The sequence below is a fragment of the Typopeltis vanoorti genome, chromosome 3 (genome assembly GCF_054136105.1).
Source record: "Typopeltis vanoorti isolate ZY-2024b chromosome 3, IOZ_Tvanoo_1.0, whole genome shotgun sequence".
In the NCBI taxonomy this organism is placed as follows: Eukaryota; Metazoa; Arthropoda; class Arachnida; order Uropygi; family Thelyphonidae; genus Typopeltis; species Typopeltis vanoorti.
The window spans coordinates 44,544,704-44,569,172 of NC_143551.1; the positions used below are offsets into that span (position 1 = coordinate 44,544,704).

The window sequence follows — 24,469 nt, forward strand, 5'->3', positions numbered from 1 at the left end:
ATAATTAGGAAACCTACTTTAGGGATCAAAATGATATCAAAATTGGAGGTGTTAATCTCAGCTCTTTGCTTTATGCGGACGATGTTATACTTCTAAATAAATCTGCTACAAGTTTGCAAGAGTCCCTGACTAAATTGAATAACTGTTGTAATAGATATGATATGAAGGTTAGCATTAAAAAGACAAAGACAATGAAAATAGGCAGAAACATCGAAAATATCAACTGCATTGTGAATGGAGAACCTATAGAACAAGTAAAACATTTCAGCTACTTAGGCACGATTTTTAGCAAAGATGGTAAATTAAATATGGAAATAGACAACAGAATCAACAAAGCTGATATGGTAGGAAGTCAACTGAATAAATTTATATGGAATAAGAGAGAAATTAGCTGTATACAAGACAGTGTTCAAACCAATTTTAACTTATGGATCTGAGAGCTGGGTTAGAAGTAACAAGAAGTACCATTGCAACTTGTTCAGAACGCATTCCCCGTAAATTTATATCACCAATCTGCATTATATGATCTCCACTTTGTAATAGTCCATCCTAAAAGAAATGCAACAATACACTGTTGACTAGAGACCGCAGATATGAGAGTCCTGAGAAAGATTGGGGGCATGAACAGATGGCATCAATGGCAATATCATATTAAAAACAAGGATATTAGGAAAGAACTTGATATTGTCAGCATAAAAAAATGCATTAGCAGAGCTAATCTCAAGTGGTATGGTCACTTATGATCTCCTTGAGCTAATCTCAAGGAGATCAAGTGACCATACCTCTTGAGCTAATCTCAAGTGGTATGGTCACTTATGGGAGAGGAAAGATTAGCAAAACAAGTGTTTTCTGCCAGGTTGGCAGGAAAAAGATTTAGAGGAAGACCAAGATATAGGTGGACTGATACAGTAAAAAGTGCCTTAGAAGACAGAAATATAAGACCTGATAATATTGGAGTCTTGGCAGGTAACAGATTGGAGGTAAATTGCAGATAGGTAGTGTAAATTTTTCATGTAGTACTATCGTATCCTGTACATTCCTTGAGGGTATATATCAGGAATTTGATGATGACTTTAGGGATCAAAACATAGAACTTCATGTCACTGTAGACTTGTAACAAGCAGGGCATGGTTGTCTCATACTAGGTGATGAAATTCCCCCCACTCACAGATATCTATGTGCACAATGGAATATGAACCCACAACCTGTTGTTCAGAAATTTAGTATACTATCCACTCAGACAACTAGGCTGATAAAGGCTGTTGAGCAGAGACACCTGGGAACCTACAAATCATAGGGTTCAATCCCATAGTAGAGTATGTTTTGAGTGTTAGTATGTGGTATATGATTTTTTTGCAGTATAAGACCACACTGCTTACTAGAGACCTGAGGTGACTTTAAAAGTATTATGTTTATACAGCAAGGATTACATATTATCTAATCCTTACACCACACAATCTGTTTGGCAATCTAATCTGTAACTCACATGCAACAGTAATACATATCAAATTCACAATCTTATGTAAACAGTATTCACATAAAAAAAATTCCTCAAATTACAATCAGCTTATAGAGGCATTACTGTATTATCATGAAGAATCCCAAAAGATATCACAATTGTAATCATTTTCATGAAATGATGTATTTCCACATTATTGAAAATATCTTGCTAAAATAATGAAAATTAATGAGATAAAACTTAAATATTTTTAATATCTAGGATGAAAATCTACTTCTCACCTGATTTTCTTGTTCTTGTTGTCTAATGATGTCATCTTCATAAAGAAAATGAGTTCCATAATCATTATACTGAAATTGTTCACCTATTCCATTCTGGTTCTGTTGATATAAAGCTAGCTGCCTTTCAATCTCTTCTGGATCTCCTAAAATGCGAGTGGGAACTAATGGAGCATTACAATGTAAGACGTGATAATTAGGAGAGGTAGGTTCAACAGGTCTGGCTACAATTATACGCACATGAGGTCCCGACTGGCGAAGCACCATTGCAACTTGTTCAGAACCCATTCCCCGTAAATTAATATCACCAATCTGGATTATATGATCTCCACTTTGTAATCGTCCATCCTAAAAGAAATGCAACAATTCACTGTTTAAATTTTGAAACATGAATTTTAAACATTGCTTCCACAGTTTTACCTCTTTAAAAAGATGCCAATTTTTTTTTTTTTCTAAACACCTAAATGAGTACAGTGAATAGCTTAGCAAATATACTGAAAAAAATCAACTATGTGTAATATCTGCTCTAATAATCATACCAAAATCTTTTTATTCAAAACAAAATTCTATGATAAATATTATTATAAGGGTATCTAGCTCATAGAGTCGAAAGACTCATCATGGAAGAACCACAACAACCTTCATACATGTAATATCATACCTTCCCTTTAACTCATTCACTGTCACAGCACTCACAAATAATTCTGGCAACCCATTCCACTCATTCACTGCTCTAAGCAAAAAATCTAGTCTGTATGCCCTTATTAAGCACACTATCACAACTTATAGAACCACTTTAATATTAGTTTCTATCATGTCCTCCCTCTTTTCTGTCCATCGGCTAAATTTTGCAAACCACACCTAACTGATAGGGAGAATGCCAAAAAATGTCACCAGCTTGGTCACTCATATCTGAATCCTCTCAACCACTACCTGATCTCCAAGAAACCCAGGTGACAAAATCTACATGGCAGTCAAGATGCAACAGAATCATAGTAGCTTTATAAACTTAAAAAATATTAAACAGGAACTGCATGTAAAAAAGAGACTATCGAAGAGATATAAGGAGACAGGTGAAGAGCAGATGCATGAAGAATATAAGACATCGGCCAGGAGAGTGACTAGTATGGTAAGGAAGGTGAAACTGGAATATGAGAAGAGATTAGCCCTAAGATCCAAAGAAACTCCTAGGGAATTTTTTAGCTATGTGGACAGTAGAAGAAGAAATGATTGTGGAAGAATGACATTGTGGGATAAAAATGGGAATAGAGTGACTGATGCAGAGGACATAGTGGAATTGTTCAATGAACACTTTATTGGAGTATTTCATCCTGGAGGAGTAAATTTTGATATTAGAGGGATAGGGCAGGTTCGAGGTGCAGGAGGAGAATGTGTTTCAAATACTGAGTACTCTGGATGTCAGTAAAGCTGTGGGACTGGATGGTATTTCACCACTAGTTTTGAGAGAATGTGCTAAAGAACTGACAGCTCCTTTGACCTGGCTTTTCAATGAAAGTCTGGCTATGGGAAAGGTGCCCAGGTAATAGAAGGAAGGTAAGATAGTGCCATTGCATAAGGGCAGTAGCAGACTGGAAGTGTCTAATTATAGGCCAGTTTGTGTGTCATCAGTAGTTGTTAAGATCTTGGAGACCATATACAGCATTGGGCAGATGAGGGTAATGTTATCTGTGAGAGTCAACATGGATTTATGAATGGGCGCTGTTGTTGTAGTAAATATGCTAGCCTTTTATAATAAAGTTACAAGATCAGTAGATGACGGAAAGGCATATACTGCCATTTTCTTGGATTTAGCAATGGCATTTGACAGGGTGCCACATGATAAGCTGATATTTAAGTTGCAGCACATGGGTTTGGATGTCAGGTTGGTCAACTGGATTCAGGATTGGCTGTCCGATAGGCATCAGAGAGTTGTGTATGGTGGGGCAGTTTCAAGGAGGCAGAGGGTTATAAGTGGGGTCCCACAGGACTCAGTACTGGGACCTATATTGTTTAACTTTTATATCAATGACATTGTCAGTGGATTGCAAGGGTATATTCAGTCGTTTGCGGATGATGCGAAGCTGGGAAGCATTATTAGTAATAGTGCAGATGTGGTAGCCCTGCAAGAGGATTTGAATAAGCTAGACAGATGGCAAATGAATGGGGGGGGGGGGTCTCAGGTTAATGCAGCAAAATGTAAGGTCTTGAGGTTTGGGACACATCGATGGGACACTGCATACTCCATTGGAGGAGCTATACTGGAGGAAGTAGGTTAGACAAGAGATCTGGGGTTGACGATTGATAGAAACCTGAAATTCAGGGGACATATTGCAAAGGTGGTGAAGGTAACACAGAGGATTGCTGCAATAATGAGAAGGACGCTGACCTGCTGAGATAAAACAGTTATCATTCCACTGTATAAGACTCTGATCAGACTACACTTAAGACTATTGTTCTCTGATTTGGTCCCCAGGATTTGAAGGGGGATAAATTAACTGTGGAACATGCACAAAGGTAGATAACAAAGATGGTTTCAAGACTGTACAATGTTAGTTATGGGGGGGATCGGCTGAGGGAATGTGGACTGCAGAGTTTGGTGGATAGAAGAAGGAGAGGTGATATGATTGAGACTTTTAAACTGTTGAGAGGTGGTTACAAGGTTGACACTGGGGAGTTCTTTCACTTGGTTGAACAGCAGGAAGGAGTGATGACAAGGGGTATCCCTGGAATTTATGAAAGGAAACCGTGAGCAAGAGGGTGGTTGAACAGTGGAATGCATTGCCTGATAGAGTGGTGAGAGTGAGAACAGTCAATGTGGTTAAGAAGTGGTATGATAGACTTTGTATTTCATAGGAGGGACCTCCCACGATTAGTCTTTTGACTCCTTGGAGGCCTAAATAATAATAATAATAAAGAGGGATAATATCTTCTCTATCTTTACTTGTCAGTGTGCTGTTCAACATCCAAACAATCCTATGTGAGCTATTTTACTAACTTTTGCAATATGCCTTCGGTCTGCCTAAGTCCCAGCCTCATCAATTTCGTGTAGTCCAGTACCATCAATATATAACCTTTATATAACATAGTACATAACATTTTCATCCCAAAGTGCATAACCTTACATTTTGCAACATTAAATTGACAACCATTAGCCTTTATCCACAATACAAATTAAGTACTCTACCACATACAACTCTCTGGTGTGTCTGTCAGCCACTCCCTATCAGTGCTATCAATTTCATATCCATTCCCACTTGCTTTAACTTTTTTAATAGTTTTCCATGCAGTATTCTCTCAAATGCCTTTGCAAAATCCAGCAGTATCATGGTGTAGCCCCCTTCTAAATTACTAAGGCAGGACTTACCTTTTACAAAACCATGCTGTTCATCATGGAGTAAGTACCATATTCCTATTCATCAACTGCTGGGTTTTACTTTTAACCAATTTTTCCAATACTTTAACCACCACTCCTGAGATATTAATTGGCCTGAAATTTGTTACTTCTGTCTAGGAGTCACCTTTATGTAAGACAGGAACTATCTTATCCTCTTTCTACTCCCTTGGAACTTTGTCAGTGCTGACTTAGGATTGATCAATTTCAAGATGCTGTCAATTCTCTTGCACATTCGTGCATATGGGATGTATTTGCATTGATATTTTTCAATATGCTGAGCACCTACTGTTCATCTACATCAATTATGACATCAGTTTCTGTCACATCAACTACAAAATCTCCATCTGGATGATACACCTTTGCAAAGTAATCACTCAGCATCTCAACTATTTCTTTTGTTTCTGTCACCTTTCTACATTCAGCACTGATGAAAATCATCCTTCCATAGTTATTCTTCCTCTTACTTGCTACATAACAAAAAACTCTTTTGGATTTACTTTGACCTGCTTAGCTAATTTTTTCTTATAATCTGATTAGGTCTTTCTTACCATACTATCCACCCTTCTTGCTTGCACTGTTCATAAGTATGTTGATCACCTTTTTCTTTATATCCACTAATATTCTCTAGACAATTGGTGTGCAGTCTGATACTGCTTCTCTCAAACAATTCCTGATCACTTCCCATGGACTACTGACCACTTCTTGTAGCTTCTCAAGCCATGCCACTGTTCCAAATGCCTCATAAGTCCATAATAATTACCATCTTTATAGTTCAACAAACAGTTTCACATTTGGCAACCTCCCAGAAGAACAAGGCTACATGATGACTGACTGGAGAGAGGGAGTTTTTACCTTGGTTATGGGTACATCTTCTGATGCTATTATGAGATCCAGTACTCTTAAATGCAGTCCATCAGGCATATACAAGTCCTTTCATTCAGGAAATTTGCTCCATACATCCATAAACTGCACACCATTCCTCCTGAACAATCTTCACACATTGACTTGTTTCAGTCCTGTCATACTGAGGCAAGAGACTCAACCTTTACTTTTATACTCTTCTTCTTCAATGGCAAATTAAATTTGAAAATAAATAACAGAATGAGCAAAGCTGATAAAGTGAGGTGCAAGTTGAAGAAAGTTATATGGAATAAGAAAAATTATGCAACACATTAAATTAGCAGTATACAAGATATTCTTCAAACCAGTTTTAACTTAACATGAAAGTTGGATAAATATGAACATTTTATAAGAACTAGGAATTGAAATAAGAACAAGGCTTGAAAAATTTTGTGCTAGCTCACTAGTCAAGCAAATATCCTCACTCATCAGATGTTAGCCTAGGTGTCCTCTACTATGGTTGCCTAATATATCACGGTCATGTGTTTATTCCAGGATCTGGTCGATTTATACTTTTGTTAATGTTATGCCTAATTTAAAAACTCTGTATAGCTAGCAGTGTTGAAACAAATACAGGGTGGTTCAAAATTCCACGTACAAACTTTGAGGGGAGGTAGAGAACATCAAAATCAACTATATTCACATAGGAAAGCATGACTGGAAATGCCACCTGAAGGTGATAGGTGGCACTGTTCGCCAGCGCTCCAGGTGAGTAATTGGGGCTTTCGACATCGTACGAAGAACATGCGTCAATTTACGAATGCTGAGATGGCAGATATGCACCTCGTTTACCATATTATGTATCCAACTACTAGTGAACTGTTCAGTTATGCCTAATAAAGTTTTTTAGGCTACTTACTGCCTTGTGTTATTTCTATATCTTTGTGTCCCTTTAGTACCTTCCGGTGGCATTTCCGGTCATGCTTTCCTATGTGAATATGGTTGATTTTGATGTTCTCTACCTCCCGTCAAAGTTTGTACATGGAATTTTGAACCGCCATGTATATTAACTACTTATGTAATAGTGTTTATTAGTCTGTGAAGAAAAAATTTCATGCATTTTATAAGTGACACAAGATCGATTACTAATTTTTTTGTAAATTAATAATGCCATTTTTCGCTCCTAACATTTGAATCGCTCATATGGAAAAAGCAAATAAATTCTTCTTTGCAATTATAAACAAAAGTTTAAAACATCAGTTTCATAAAATTCTGAAATAAATAAACATTAGGACTACACATATAACTGCATTAGTGTGTTTCTTAATTCTGATTTGGTCTGAACCATTGATGGAGAGGGCCAGTAAGATCCTACAACATGGCAGCGACTCAGAAAACAATCAAGAAACATTTATGTTAGAATCAATAAAATGAAATATTTTGGGAAAATAAAGACTTCTTCCTCAACTTTGCAAGTTTTAATGTCCACTAATAAATGGTCAAATTCTGCATATTTCATCACTGGGTAAGAAATAAGCTCAATTGCTACTGTCTTTGCAGTACAATTGACTACTCTATAACATAAAATGATGCATGCATATTGTAATCCTCTTGCTGGTCACATTCCATTATAACAAATTCAATGAAAATCGACAAAACATGAATTTGCAATAACCAGCATACGCCAACATATGTAATAAATAAGGTAAACTAATAAAACTATTTATGACATAAAACATGAAATAGATGGCATCATGTAAATGAAATGGATAATTAAACCGAAACATTTTTTAATGATGATGAGCATATTTTTTTCAAGTCCTGTAGATATCATTAGTACTCAAGAATGTGTAAAGCAGAGCTCATCTAAAAGAATATGATTGCTTAAAAAGAATTTGAGCAGAAAGGTTAGCAAAACAGATGTCTGATGCTAGGATGTCAACAGAAAGACCCAGAGAATGACTGATCTAGGTGGATTCAGTTAGTAATGCTATAGAAAACAGAAATGTTAGCTGTGACTATATCAGAGACTTGACAAATAACAGATTAATTTTGAAAGAACTGTTGCTAGGAATCTTGTACTATTTCAAACATCATTATGTAGTATCATCATGGTATCCTGTACAGCTGTTGAGAGCACATGAGGATATGGTAACAATGACATGCAATTACAAAGTTTTTGAAAATTTAGTGGCATATAAGCAATTAAAATTTTCTTAAATCTTCTTAGCAAGTCTATAGAACTTCAACGATTAATATACAAATAATATTTTATATGATTAATAAGAACTGAATAATGACTGTAGCCAAGTAACAGCATCTGACAAAATATACGAAGTCAATACTAGATATGATTTTATGCTTATAAACAGAGTGTGAAAAAAAAAATATAATAATAATAAACTAATAAAACACAAAAGCTTGGATATCAGATGAATTTCTTTTTATAAAATCAGTTCCATCAATCGAGATCTTTTGTTTTAAAAAATTCCAGATTCCATGCTGCACATTAATAAACACATTCCAATGTGACAGGAATGAATTTTATGTCAAGTGAGCTGTTCAGAAAATCAGCAAAAGAAAGTTACAATACAAAAAGCCAAAAGATAGGTTTCAATCTCAACTGATTTGAAATGCAGACAACGAAGTAGAAAATGATTAAAAATATATTATACAGTCATCTCATGGAGTCCATAAATGCATTGCAAGGGCCCAGTAAGCATCATCTATAAAATCACTATATCACTAACACACTCAATGACAAAGTATACTTGCAGCTGCCTTTAGCAATTCCTTCCATTCATTCACTACTCTGCCTGCAAAAAAAAACAGAGTCCCCATGTCTTTGATATAGAACACTTTGTAATCCCTTGTTCTATCTTCTTGGCATATATCAAAAACTTTCTGTAGGTGTTATAAAAAGTCCTTTAGTAACTTTTTCTATTGTATTTCTCTTTTTTTTTTTTGCTTATCAACCAAATTTTATAATCCTAAAACATTGACAAATCATCAGACCAATTTACATATCACATCTATTACCTATCTCTCTCTATTCAACATGGCTCCCACATTCTGAATCAGGCCCCCATTAGGCCAGGATTTTTGGTGGGTCCCCACTACCTGTCGTTCAGCTTAAGGACAACGCATTGCTACAGGGTTTAGGATCAATTAGTTTAAATGATAACACAAACGTAATATTTATTTCAAAAACTACCAACATCTACATAATACAAACTAATAATAATATTCAAAATTACTTCAAAGTATATTTTCTAGCTTTTGTCGACACAAATTTATCAATAATGTCAGTAAAATCAACTCGCTTAGCCAAATCATTTTCGATGCACAAAATTGCTAGGTGATTAAATCATTCTTGGCTACTTATAAATCTTTTGGAATTCTTGAAAGCTGATAGTTCGTACCATCTCTTGCCACATCTTGTTTGAGATTACTCTAGGCCAAGTACTAGGGTCATCATATTTTATATCAGATTTTTCAACAGGGCCTGCAACTGAAGCATCAACTGTATCATATTCTTCCATAGTCACTCCTTTAGGTTTTTCACTTGTGGCCTTTTCTTCAGTTGCAAGAGGTTCACATGTAACATGAAACTCATAAGGCAGTTGAAAGTCAAGCACTGATATTCTGTTTGGATTTCAATGTCACAAACATTATCATTACCTTCACTATGATCAGTACTGGGAACTATGTCCTTTTTGTTTTCAGATTTGAAAAATTTGGTTATGAATTGACAACCTCATGATGCTTTCGATTCTCTCTCGGATTTAAGTTTCCTCTTCTGAGCTCCAGACTTATGTTTGTACTTTGAATCAGATATTGGGATTTTATTTATTTTAACCAGAACATCTTTGCTTGCTTGAGAGCAATTTATTTAAATATTTTTAATATCTCAAATTTGTATGATCTGAAAAGAAATAATAATTAAGTTTTGTTTCATGCAAAAAACCATAACTAAAAATGTTTTAGATTTTCTTTTACTTACTAACTAGCAAAATTTTAATTCAAATAAGACAAATTCTTCTCAAATAAAGAATTTTGTAGAAAATTTTCAGTTTCTTGAGATCATCTTAACCAACTAAAACTATCAAATAAATCTTTCTCTTTTATTAATAAAATAAAATTCTCTCAGCATCCGGTAGCATACACGCTGTAAGCAACGGTAGGATAGTGTGCTGGTAACATCGCCGTGGCATCGGCATTGAAACAACACCGTTCATAGAAAGCAAGACATGCGAACGAAAACCGAAAACTAAAGAGTAAATCCTTTCAAATGGGAAGTTCAGAAGAGTAACCATAAGTCCGAAAAGATGGATAATGGGTTGGAAATTATTGCAAAAGCTAGCAGTCCCTTTCGGCACATATTCATTCATATTTTATAAAGTTTCTTTTTGTCTTTTGTTAGTCTTACTTAACTGGCCGACCCAACAAGATGGGCCCTTTAATTCCAGGCCCCCAGGCTAGAGCCTTGTCAGCCCCACCCTTGTGGGGGGGGGGGGGGGGGCATGCTATTTAACCTATTAAAAATATTCAAATCTATATGGTGGAGAGAATGAGGATCAAGAGTTTTTGGACTCAGCCATAACATCAGATGATTATGAATGAGATCTCATATTTTCCCCAAGTCAGGACTACATGGTAAGAATGAGCATGTGGTACTGACTTAGGGGATCAACAGGCATGAAGAAATATCAAGCTGGAAGGAAGTTTTGGTATTGTAATGCATGCAATTATAACACTCAGAAACTGGCTAAGAACACAGTGGATGAAAGAATTTGAAGAGACATCAGTAATGCATTAGAGCTGGTTAAGAAAAATTTCTTAACAGCAATGGCAAATCATATACCTCAAGTAAAGAAGATAGCAATTTGAAGCAAAATGTATATAATTAGGGAAATTGAAGGAATTACATATAAAAGAGTATGAAAAGCATATAAAGAGAGGGGAGAACAGCTGCATGGAAACTGGTACCATTAAATAAAATGAGAGAAAAATTAGAATACAAGAGAGGACTCATAAGCAGTTCTTAAGCTTTGTGGAGAGTAGGAAGAAAAATTATTGTGGACAGATGACCTTGCTGGATGGAGATAGTAGTCATGACCAAGGCAGATAACATAGTTGAGCTATTTGATGATCACTTTATGAGGATATTTAATCCTGGAAAGCAGACTTTATTCCTAGAAGGATAAGGAAGTGTGAAGGATTAAAAGTGAATGGAGAAGATGTATTCCGAATACTGAGCACTCTAGATGTCAGTAAGGCAATGGGACTAGATCGGATTTCACCATACATTTTAAGAGAATGTATTAAGGAACTGACCATGCCATAAATATGGCTGTTTAATAAAAGGCAAATTCCTGAGAAGTGGAAACAGGGTAAAGTTGTGTAATTGCATAAGGGTGATGGTAGAATGATGATAACAAACTATAGACCAATTTACATTTCTTCTGTAGTTAAGAATTTGGAAAAATTGTAAGAATTTGTCAATTATCCATCCTTTAAATGAATGAACTTTCAATGAATCAATTGTTGAATAGATCAGTGTATCATCTATTTTCTGATACAGTAACATGTAATCATACCTTCAGTTATCTAACCAACGAATTACTCTCCCACTGTGGTTTGATAATTGAGAGATTACTATATTTCCTTTTTTTCTTAAGTAGTTTTCTATGAATTTCATTACCCACTGCAACTAATAGTGATTCATGTCAACTCGAATTCAGACCATAAAATTCATAACTGTTAAAAAATTCTGACATGTGATTTTTTTATTCCAAGTTTTCCTTATTACTTTATATGCAACATAGAGTTGATCTGATGATTTTTACCAATTTGGGATTGAAATTTTGAAACATTCATATGCATTTTAGTAATCATTATAAGCATTACAAATTTCTACTTTCTGCAAAATTCTGAAGTACCTTCAGGAGTTTCAGAGCCAGATAGACAGATTAAAGTGTTCATTAGAGAGGACAGTGAGGGCTAGGATCCACAAGTGAGATTTTCTGTAATGGCCAGAACTAGTATGTTAAAGGAAAGTCATGTTTAGTAATATAGTTACATATCACAACAGGAAACTATTGGAGGAGAGAAAGATGAATATGCAGTAGTATATTTAGATTTTGCAAAGCTATTTGATAGATGTCGCTTGATAAAACTGGTAATTAAACTGGAATTTATGGGTTAGATTAGTGAGATGAATGTTAGTAAGTTTTACATCAGGGAACAGTGTCCCAGAAAATAACTTTTAGAACCATTATTGTTTAACTTTTATATTAATAATACTGGAAGAGGTTTAAATGGAGATATGCAGTTGTTTGCAGATGATTCAAATTTGAGGAGGGGGGGGAGAGATCTATGAGGAGTTAAGCAGATATTGTGTATTGTAGTTTCTCATGAGGATATAAAGAATTTGCCTGTGATGTCAAATAAGGAAAGCACTGATTCAGTGTTGCAAAGAGTGGTAAAATGTAGAATTTGAAATTTGGAGTGCATAATGCAGTGTATATAACTGATGGGGGACAGAGCAAATAAGGAACCAAGGAATGACAGTGGAGAAAGAAATGAAATTTAGGAGCCACACCACTGGAATTGACAAGTATGGTAAATGATTAAAAGGATAATAACAAGTAAAGAAGTTATGGTTTTGATGTATGCCTTGGTCACACCACATATAGATTGCTGCACACCTATTTAGTCACTGATTTTTAAGGAGATAATGGCTTTGAGGGTCCAGAAAAGAGTGAGGTAATATTAGACCTCAAAAAGGATGTATGTTATGAAGACAAATTAAGGTAATGCCATATCAAAGTCTAGGAGAAAGTGAGGAAGGCAATATAATTGAGACATAAGTCAGTGACAGGCTTTTTAACAAATTAATAAGGAAGAAATTTTTAAAAAGAGAAGCATTCCTTGGAAATTGTATAAGAATGCATGAGGAGCAGATTTCATGCATGGAGGATAGCCGGTGAATGAAAGAGACTGCCTGAGTGTGTGTTAAAAGCAGAAACAATGAATAAGTTTAAGCATGGTCTGATGAGCTGTGTGTGATAGTGAGTAGTCCCAACTATGATGCATTTTGACTCATTGGAAGGCTTATTATAATATAGGATATCATCTTACCTAATAAGAATGATTTTTATCCATTGTTGCTTTTCAAAACAGGTGTTATAGTGTAAAAAAGTTCAAATTAGTTTTGTTAAAAGTGCAAACTTTCACCAAACACAGTTGTATATAACAACCACAATGCCTTCATGGTTCTAAATATTTTAAAACTGTGAAACTATGTTAAGGAAAGCTATCAAGAAGTCCTATTACCTTAATAAAAATGCAAATTGAAAAACCTGAAATACAGGTACCATAAATTTCTGATGCCACTGTTAGAAACAAGAATTACTTACTCTGTCTGCTACACCACCTGGTACAATTGTCTTCACTACTACACCTGTACTTCGCCCACCAGTTATACCAAAACCCCAGCTTGACCCATCACTAATAAGATCTATAGCTTCTATCTGTACCCAGTCAGTATTCAGCTAAAAAATAAATATATGTTATTGTAATACAATCTAGTCGGAGATATAGAAATCTGAAAACTCAAGACACAAAACAGCTTTCTTATAGAAAGCTGTTTTGTGTCTTTCTTATAGAAAGACATTCAAAATTAGATTTATTCTTAATCCATAACGCATTTACTGTCAATCATGTCCACAGATGTGAAATGCTGTTCTTTAGATATACTACTGCTATTTAAAGAAGTTTGTACGTATTATGTTTTAAACAGTTGGTATACAACCAGCAACTGTTTTTCAGGTCCATTACCATAGAATGACCTAGGTGTCCTGGGTCATGTTCTGTTGTATTGGTGCCTGGCTCTTGTCTTTTCACAGATGAGATTTCTAATCTCATTCCGGAGTCAGAGTTTGCAAGTGGTACATTAGCAGTGGCAGCTAATGTAACACTTTATTACAGCAGTTATAATTTGTTTTTCCAAGTTCAAAATTGAGAAGTCAATTTTTTTCCTTTAAATCAAAGGTTGGAACTGGACCAAGTTTCATGCAGGGTAGTCATTAGTTTTGTTTTCCATACACAAATAATAAAAAGATGTATCACTTTATTATTAACATACTCTGGATGAGAGAGTTGTAGAAAATTTTTTCACTTTTTTTGGTAAAAAAAAAGTGCATTATATTTGAAAAGAAATTATATTTTTATTTAATATTTTATTCAAGTGTAAGAAAACAAGGTTTATGCATTAACCATCTTCACAACAAGGTAATTTATATAGAGAGGCACCTGATTTCACATCAATTACCTTAGTAGATTGTCTCAATAGCCAAAGATCAAAATTAGTCTGGATAGTGACAGTCACCATTCCCATAATGTTTTTGCATTATGGGATACTGAGGGAATTGATGTGAAGTCAACAGCTTGTATATATAAGCAGCCATATTATGAAGATACTATGTATAAACTTTGTTTGTTTACACTGGGATAAAGGATTAAACAAGAATATAATTTTTTTAATAATATAATTTACATTGTTACCAAGTAAAAGATCTTTCTACTTCTAAAACAATAATCTATTTTTATGTTTTTTAAATCTTGAAAATCAATATCACAATGTGCCAAAAGAAACGCTTTTCACACTGATACAGTTATGGGTGTAATTGAAAAATTATACAGTTGTAATGTTAGTAGTCAGAAGTGAAGAAAGTACAGAAAAGTGATACAATATACAATCAGGTGCAAGAAAAGGGCGAGCATTCACACAACACACAAAGTTCTGCAATCATTCATCTACATGGATCACGCATTATAAACGAAAGTAGCATTAAACTTATTATTATTATTATCCAACACCCCCATGGAGTCAAAGACTCATCTGGGAGGTCCTTTTATCATACACATAGTTCATCACACCGTGCTTTAAACACACTCAAATTCTCTGCAGACAAGACATTCCAATTCATTCGCAACTCTGCATGAAAAAATCCTGTTTTTCACTCCCCTACTCACACACCCCTCTTTATACAGTTTCCAGGGATGACCTCTGGTTCTTCCCTGATCTCCCACTATTTTCTATAGAACCTCTCCAACATTGATCCTATAACAACACCTTACTAACTTGTAGGTCTGTATCATATTTCCCCTCTTCCTTCTGTCCACCAGACTCTGCAAATTGCATTTTCTCAATCTTTTCTTATATTCGACACTTCAAAGAACAGAAACTACCTTAGTCAGTCGCTTCTAGACCCTTTCCAACATCTCTTCATCCTTCTGAAAAACCAAGTGACCAAATCTGGGCACAATAGTCCATGTATGTCCTAACAAAGCCTTATACAATGGAACAAGAATCTCCATACTTCTACAAGTCAATGTCCTCCGCATCATTCCCAGAAGCCTTTGTCTTCACAATTTTGACTGTGTCTCATAAATTTCAGATCCTTATCCACTGTCATCCCCAGATCTGCTATTTCCACCACCTCCGATATATATCCTCAACAAGCATAAATTCTGCATCCGTTCTTTGTTTACCAAATTTTAAAACATTACATTTTGCAACACTGAACTCACATCCCCATTCCCGTGACCAATCAATCAATTTATTCAAGTCTTCTTGTAAGGCCACAACATCTTCTCTACTTTTCATGGTTTGTCCCAACTTTGAATCATCTGCAAACACATGAATATCTCCATCCAAATCTTCACCAATATCATTAATATACAAGTTAAACAGTAATGCCTTAAAACAGACCCCTGAGGCACACCACTTGTGACTTTCCTTTCCCTGGATATCGCTCCCCCATACACAACTTGTTGATACCTATCAGATAGCCAGTCTCCAATCCAATGCACTAATCTAATATCCAAAACCATTCACTCTAGTTTGACTATCAACTTATCATGCAGTAATCTATCAAAAGCCTTTGCAAAATCTAAGTATATTACTCTGAATCCTTCTCCTCTGTCCAAGGAAGCAGTCACCTTATTGTAATAAGCAAGTAGATTACTAAAACATGACATTTCTTTAGCAAATCCATGCTCTCCATCAAAGATAATACTATTGCTGTCAACCCAATTCTGGATCCTAGTTCTCACAAGCTTCTCCAACAACTTAACCACAACACATGTCACACAGACAAGCCTATAGTTTGATGCTTGAGTTCTATCACCTCCTTTATGAAGTGGCACAATCTTGCACTCCTTAGTAACTTGACCCAGTGCAAGACTCGGATCAAAAAAATATGTCAAGGCCGGTATCAACTCCCTGGCACATTCCTTCAGAATACGTGGTGATATATTATAAAGTCCCACAATCTTATTAACATCAAGTTTGCTCAACTTCCCATACACCTCTTGCTCACAGTCAGTCTCTCCACCCCATCATCAACTGCTCTCAATCTCCCCATGAAGTCACATTCACAAGTTTAAAAGACCTTTATGAACTGCTCATTAAGTATCTCCACCACACCTTCTGCACAGCTGTCTTTATGCCATTTTCTCCAATCAATGTCTTCCTTCCATAATCATTCTTTCTTTTGCTGGCTACATATCAAAAGAACTGCTTAGGATTCTTTTTGGCTTCATTAGCTAACTGCTGTTCATATCCTCACTTTTGCTATCCTTACTAAGCAAGTTATCCACCATGCCTGGTCTTTGTAATCCTCATGGAATTGGTTATTTCCACTTCTCTTATGCTACCTCCATATTGCCCCTTTTCTCTGTATTGCATGCTTACTCTTTATTCATCCATTTCACACCTACCTTATTTAACCTTCTCACACTTGGAATACATTTAGACATTGCATCTACTAGATAGTTCTTGAAAATCCCCCAAGTTGCATTGATCTCTTTTTCATTTAACTCCTCATTCCATGCTACACCCGCAAGCTGTCTCCTGAGCTCTCCATAATTACTCCCTCTTGTAGTTCCACATATACCCTTTTCTCACAGAGGTCCTCACACTGCTGGCAACCATCCAGGTAATCACTTCATGGTCACTCTCACCAATTGGTGGGTGATTTGACACCTCATTTATAATTACATCCACTGATGAGATGAGATGATCAAATCCAAGACCCTCAATCCTCGTGTGCCCTCTGTTACATACTGTCTGAGGTGGTTATCCCTCAAAAACTCAAGAAACTCATTTTCTTTACTTCCAGTTGCTACTCATCATTCCAGTCTATACTGCCATAATTAAAATCGCCCATAATGATCACTCTTTTCCTATTTGCTTGGCTAATTTGATCATACATTTCATTATCACTACCATCCACATTACCTGGTTTATAACAACATCCAACCAAGTATTTCATTCCATTCACCTCTATCTCACACCATACTGCCTCAAAACCACTTGCACTAATTCCCAAAGAGTTATGTATGGACATCAATAGCACTTCCCCTCCTTTTTTATCCCTTCTATTTTCACAAAACATATCATACCCTTCTATCTCTATTCCTATCAGGATGTCGTCCTCATCTAAGCATGTCTCACTTATTTCAACAATTTTTGGGTGAACAGATTCAATTAGTGCAACCATTTCATCTGCCATGTTTCTTACACTTCTAGTAATTGTATACAAACACAACTCATTCCTGGATCTACAGCTAGTTCCACTGATATCACTCATTCGATGTGATCTCTCCATGCTCAACTGGGGCCATTTCTCTTTCTGCTTATTCATTTTAGAACCCTCTTCAATTCCAACTGTTTCCTCTTGATCCCAGGTCATCCCATTCCTTTCCTGTCTATACATGCTCTCACATCCTCTTGGAGCATCCACCTTTCTCACGTGTCCTCCTGTCCACCCTGAGCCTCCCCATTTCCCTGTTCCTCTTGCACACCTATTCTCTCATTTTCCATACTCATGCCACTCACTTCCTCATTCATAACCACCTCTTCAATCTCTCTTGTCTTACTCTCCTGCTCTTCCACATCACTTCCCACTTGATCTGATTCATTCTCTGTACTCACTTCTCTACCTTCCAGCAACAGTCTCTCCAAGCGACTCACACCATAACCACTCAAATGCAGTCCATCTTACTTATATAGTTCACTTCGTCCTTCAAACTCATTCCACACATTAACAAACTGTATTCCTTTCTCCTCACACATTTCAGCTAACATCATTCATAATCCTTGCTCTCTGCCTCATCTCACCACTGTCATACCTGGGCAACATGCTTACTATCCTTCCTGTCACATAGGAGATATATCCAAATAGGAGATATCAAACTTATCTCTTCTTTATGCAGATTATTTTTACTCCTAAAATAAAATCCCGTGCACATTTCCAGGATTCTTTAACTTAATAACAGCTACACCTAATCCTATTTGCATGACACTAATTGCAGGATTTGTTTTGTACTGTCGAAAAAATGCTAAACATTTTCATATTAAACAATTCAATTTCAGTTTAACAATGTTTAAGAATAACAAGCTTGTGTGTGTTGTTATTAAAAAACTATGCAGATGACCTATACCCATTGTTATGGATTTTATATCCATTGTAACAGTACTACTGTTGAGTATGTCATGCCAGTTGTTATTTGACTGTTACAGTACCCTGAGGTATCAGTCTACCAGATATGCAAGTGCAATTTTTAGATATAATAATAATAATTATTATTATTATTAAGAGAGACCTCCACGGAGTCATGGACTCATCGAGGGAGGCCACATCCTAAACACGCCAGCTATCATACTTATTCTTGAATTCATTCACACTGCTTGCACTCACAACATCCAATGGCAATCCATTCTAATCACACACCACCCTATGAGAGAAAAATCTAGCCCTCACTCCCTTCTTATCAGCATTCATTTTCAGCTTCCAAGGATGCCCTCTTATCCTTTCTCCATCCTCCATAAATTGAAAAATTCCATCAACTGAAATCCTGAAGTTTGTAAGTCTAAATCATATCACCCCTTTCTCCTGTTTGCTAGTGCCTGCAGTCTACAAATTCTCAATCTGTCTTCATAATCAGCTTATACACAATCCTGATATCATTTTAACACTCTTCTTTGCACTCTATATCAGAATCACAATGGAAACCAGGAAACCAGACCTGCACACAATAGTCCAAGTGATGTCTTATCAAGGCCTTGTAAAGAGGAAAAATGACATTTTTATTAATTAAGCTGAAAAATTACATTATATTGTATACAATATGGATTTATACGATCTATTATTATAAGCATAGAGGGGTGTAAGGCATTTGTAATAGGGATAGCACCTCTACCTACTCAGCAGTTGCATCAAAATATTTGGTGGCCGGGTGGAATTGGTCCCTATTGCTCATACCCTTACTTAGTTTTGCAACATTTTATGCTGTAGTGAAGGAGAGTTTCTCCTCCTTGTTGCAATTGAAGACTGGAATGGCAGAGTTAATAGATGACCAAACTTTAATTTTAAAATAGTAACAAAGGCATGATAGCAAACTATGTGACATAGTCTGGACACACTCCGAAACAAATTGGGATGTGGCCAGTCACCATAGAAGAGACAGGAACCTCACCACATAACATTCAATAGTAAACCATGAAACAGAGAACCATGTCGTATTTAAGCAACAGAGATAAGGTTGGAAACATTACAGGGAAGAAGAGAAAGAAACTGGGGAATGTAAGAGAGATATTATGAAAATAGCATATGAAGAAGATACCTTAAACCCTCTGGGGAGGGTTTAAGGTATCATTGATTCTTCATGTCTGAAAACTAAGAATCTTCTCTTAAGATTTGCAACTTGAAATGTAAGGACTGGCACAATCCACTGCTGTTAACGTTCCTGATTCCACCGAAAGATGAGATTAAGGATAGATGGCAGAAATTTAAAGAGGGCATAAAAAATAAAGTAAAACAAATAATTCCCAAATTTGAGAAGAAGATGAATAAATCCTAGATGAATGATAAAATATTGAAAATGATGGAGGAAAAAAAAAAAAAAAAAAAAAAAGATCATCCTGAATACAAGAACTAAAATAAGGAGATCATGAAAGAATGTATGATTGCAAAAGAATTATGGCTCAACAACAAATGTAAGGAAATTGAGTACCTGGACAAAAAACACAAACCAGAGAACTTCATGAAAAAGTTAAGAAGATAACTAGCAAATCCTTGGGAAAGCATAGGCTCTCATTGCATTGAAGATGCCAGTGGAAACATCCTAATGGAGAATGAAAGCCATTGCAAGAAAATTGGAAGGGCCTACTATGCTTACCTGGGAAGTAACAAATGCAATTAGGAAATTGAAACCAGAAAAGATCCAGGAATGGATGGAATTATGGCAGAGGTCTAAAGGCTTTAAATTATAAGGCTATAAAATAACTGCTTGACATATGTAATAAAATATACGAAACTGGACACCTACCAAAAGATTTTAAGCACTCAACATTCCTACCAATACCTAAAAAATCTAAAACAATAAAATGTGAAGAGTACAGAACAATCAGTCAGATAGCAAAAGCTATGTTAAATATCATCCTAAAAATCTCATCTCATCTTCCTTTTACCTTCTTTTACTTTACCTTGTGGTGTCAAGAGTTTTATTAATCATTGGACCTCAAACCGTTCACAGGATAGAGTGGTCAGCCCTACTGTAGTGTTGAGTTCTCAAGGCCAGTGCCTGTTTTGTGGGATGGAAAATCCCAGGATAAACTAGGGGAAAAAACCCTACTGTCCACACCCAAGACAGGCTAACTTGGCTATGGCTGAGGAAGATTCTTCAGCTCCTCACGTCACTGACAGGAATCGAACCTAGGACACTCTTTCCCCAAGCATATGGTTGCGGAGCACACAGCCACTAGGCTAACCATGCAGACTAGAAATAATGCCAGCCTGGCTGGCCGAGTGGTTAGCGTGTCCGCTCTCCAGTCAAGAGGCTGCGGGTCCAAATCCTGCCGTGGACATGGATGTTTATGATTGTCTGTGGAAACACCAATGGTGGTGGTCGGCAGTAGATGGCATTGGTGTAGTTGTGGTTAGTTGGTGGATTGTGAATGGTGGAAGCAGAGTTGTAAAGTAGATGCCCTCCCTCAATAAGTCTTTGGACACCCTGGAGGTGACAAATAATAATAATAATAAAATCGAATTGGAAATTAATGAAACACAATCTGATTTACAGGAAAATAAAAGGTACTAGAGAAGGACTCTTTAACATTAGAACTATTATAGAAAAATATCTGGAGAAGCAGAAAGAAGTCTACTTATGTTTTATTGACTACACAAAGGCCTTTGACAATATATAACATGAACAACTAATAGAATGCATCAAAACATTAGGAGTAGATGGTAAAGATATCAGATTACTGATAAATCTATATTGGGAGCAAACTGCCTCAAAAAATATCAGGAAAAATTCCATATAGAGGCTAATTGCCTTTATCCCATAAGGCAATGCATACATCCTTATGGACATGTATAATGCTATGCATTATAAGAAGGGCCACTACCCACGGGTGATACCAAGGTTGAAGTAACACAGTTATACAAGCATTCAAAAGGTATCACACTTAATCCTTTCTTTTAGGGTTACACGGTGATCAGCATTCATTTTAAAAATTTTACGGAATTTACAACCGTGTTAAAAAACTTTTTTATTATCCCGACATTTCGATCTTCACATCAAGATCATCATCTGGAGCGTACATCATCTGGAGTATACAGAACAAGCTGAGTGACATCATTAACTGTAAGCTAGAGAAACAATGATTTGATCACATGTTATTCTACTGGCGTGACCTCTGGTGAAAAAAAAATAAAAAATAAAAAATAAATAAAAAAAATAAATAAAAATTTTTACATCAAGCTAAATTCTATTTTTACAATGACAGGAATAAACATTCTTTTAGATGATTTTCTTTCAGAAACAATTGATGTCCTATTTTTAGTATTACAATTCCTATTTTTGATTTACAACTGGATTTTCTACAGTCCTGTTTATAGTTGTTCTTGGTGAGGAAGGTCGAATATATACCTTCCATGTGTTTGGAATTTTTAAACCATCATTGATGTTCAGATTGGGGTGGTTGCTGATAATCTCGCAGGCTTCCTTGAATTTCCATTCATACCAAGTTCTAGTGTGATGTAGACAGCTGGTGGTTTTCCAGTCAATTCTGTGTAAGTATTCAGAGCATGATCAGAAAGGCCAGCTTCACCATAATATATTTAATGTGTCATTTATGTTCTTTTTGTCTAATAGGAATAGTGTGTCCTGTTTCTCCTATATATGGTGTGTTGCAAGTACAATAAATCTGGTATACTCCAGGGTGAGCTAGTGGAGGGAGTGGGTCTTTGGATGAGTTGAGTAAGTTTTTTAATTTTGCAGAAGGTTAAAAGGTGGCTTTGAGGTTGTACTTTTGTAGTACTCTGTTTATTTTGTGTGATATTCCTTTAATGTAGGGAATGGTTATAGTTTTACTGTAGTCTGGTTTGTCTTTGTTTTTTATTGTGGTTTTGTAGAGAATTTTGTTTATAGTATTTTGGCTGTATCCGTTTTTTTGTAGGTTATTACTGATAATTTTAAACTCGTTTTTCAGTGCCTGTTCACTGGAACAAATCGTCTGAGCTCTGTTTTTTAGCGTGTTGATGACACCTAGTTTTTGTGTTGGGTGGTGGTAGGAGTTTATGTGTATATATCGTCCCGTATGTGTCGTTTTCGGTAAACAGTGAAGGAAAGATTGCCCGAGGGAAGATGTGTGACGAGTGTATCTAGAAACGGAAGTGTGTTGTGTTTTTCAATTTCAATTATGAACTGTATGCGTTTGTGTTGTTTGTTTAGGTGGCTAAGGAATGTGTCTAATGTCTGGCTGCAATGGGACCAGATCGCGAAAACATCGTCAACGTATCTAAGCCAGACTGGGTTTTAGAGGGGAGGAATCTAGGGCAACTTGCTCAAAATGTTCCATGTAAAAGTTAGCAATAGGGGGGATAATGGCGAGCCCATGGCTGTGCCTTCTTTTTGTAAGTAGAAGGCGTTTTGCCATACAAAATAACCCGACCGTAATACATGCGCAAAAAGCGCCGTGATATCTGGAGGGAATTTGTTTTGTAGGAGAAGGATTGTGTCATTGATTGGGACATTCGTAAAGAGGGCAGAGATGTCAAAACTGACTAATAAATCATCTTTTTCTAATGTAATGTCTTTGATGATGTTTATGAAGTGTTGTGTGTTTTTGATATAGGAGAGGGAATGACCTACCAACTCCTTGAGTGTTGGTGCTAATTTTTTGGCTAAGTGATACGTCGGGCTATCAATTCCCTCAACGATAGGTCTTAGCAGGGTGTTTTCTTTAATAATTTTTGGTAGCCCGTAAATTCTAGGGGAGCGCGCGTAATGAGGGAACAGTTTTTTTATTGTATCTTCGGGCTATGTGGTAATTGATTTAAGTAGTTTCTCCGTTTTGTTTTTTGTTCTGTTAGTTGGGTTGTAGTTAACTAGTTTGTATGTGTTATTGTCAGAGACCAGTAGATTCATTTTTTCTATATAAGTGATACAGTTTAAAACGACAGTGGCATTTCCTTTATTGGCTCTGGTTATTACTATGTTCGGATTTGTTTTAAGTGATTTTATCGCTGTTAATTCGTGTTTAGTTATGTTGCTTGTTATTGTTTTGTTATGGTTTAAAATGTTCGCAGTTTCTATACGTATTTTGTCTGCTATGTTATTAGGTATGAATCTTAGGCCTCTTTCCATATTACAAATAACTTCAAGTTTGTCTATCGTTTTTGGTGCTATAGCAAAATTTAAACCTTTGTTAAGTATAGAGATTTCGTCATTGTTTAGAACATGGTTAGATAGGTTAATTATGTTATTGATACCTGTGGGTGATTGGTGGCTCCTGTTGTTTCTTGCTTCTGGTTGGTTGTTCTTGTTCACTGTGGCAAACTTTGAATATGGCGGCTGGTTTTGTCATTCTTTTAGTCTTTGAAATTTGGAAATTAGGTTTTCTTTCTTCATTTGTTGGATGTGGTTTGCTGTGTTGTCCGTAATCCTTTCTAGGATTATCCATATATCTGCGTTTAAGTAGCTAGACAGCTCCGTTTTTTCTTTTAGTAGCTGGTTTTGTGTAGCGGCTAGGTTCTGGTAGCTTGGATCTGCTCTCTCAGTAGTGCTTTCTCCATGCGGTGGTATATTCTTTGTGCCTTTGTTGAAGTGAATTTTCTCTTTAGCCTGATGCAGTTAGGAGTGATATCGCTGTCCCTACACCTAAAATTATCAGTAATAACCTACAAAAAAACGGATACAGCCAAAATACTATAAACAAAATTCTCTACAAAACCACAATAAAAAACAAAGACAAACCAGACTACAGTAAAACTATAACCATTCCCTACATTAAAGGAATATCGGACAAAATAAACAGAGTACTACAAAAGTACAACCTCAAAGCCACCTTTAAACTTCCTGCAAAATTAAAAAACTTACTCAACTCATCCAAAGACCGACTCCCTCCACTAGCTCACCCTG

The 24,469-nt window shown here is 36.0% G+C and overlaps 1 protein-coding gene across 1 annotated transcript in view; it reads right to left on the minus strand.

Annotated features, from left to right (window-relative positions):
- Positions 1-24,469, minus strand: part of LOC150108087 (multiple PDZ domain protein-like) — an 859,697-nt gene that overhangs the window by 730,709 nt on the left and 104,519 nt on the right. The window contains exons 3-4 of the mRNA XM_090415962.1: positions 13,393-13,527; positions 1,741-2,085 (exon numbers count right to left, since the gene is read on the minus strand). Coding sequence (XP_090272088.1) covers positions 1,741-2,085; positions 13,393-13,527 — 480 coding nt within the window. The remainder of the gene's footprint in view (positions 1-1,740; positions 2,086-13,392; positions 13,528-24,469) is intronic.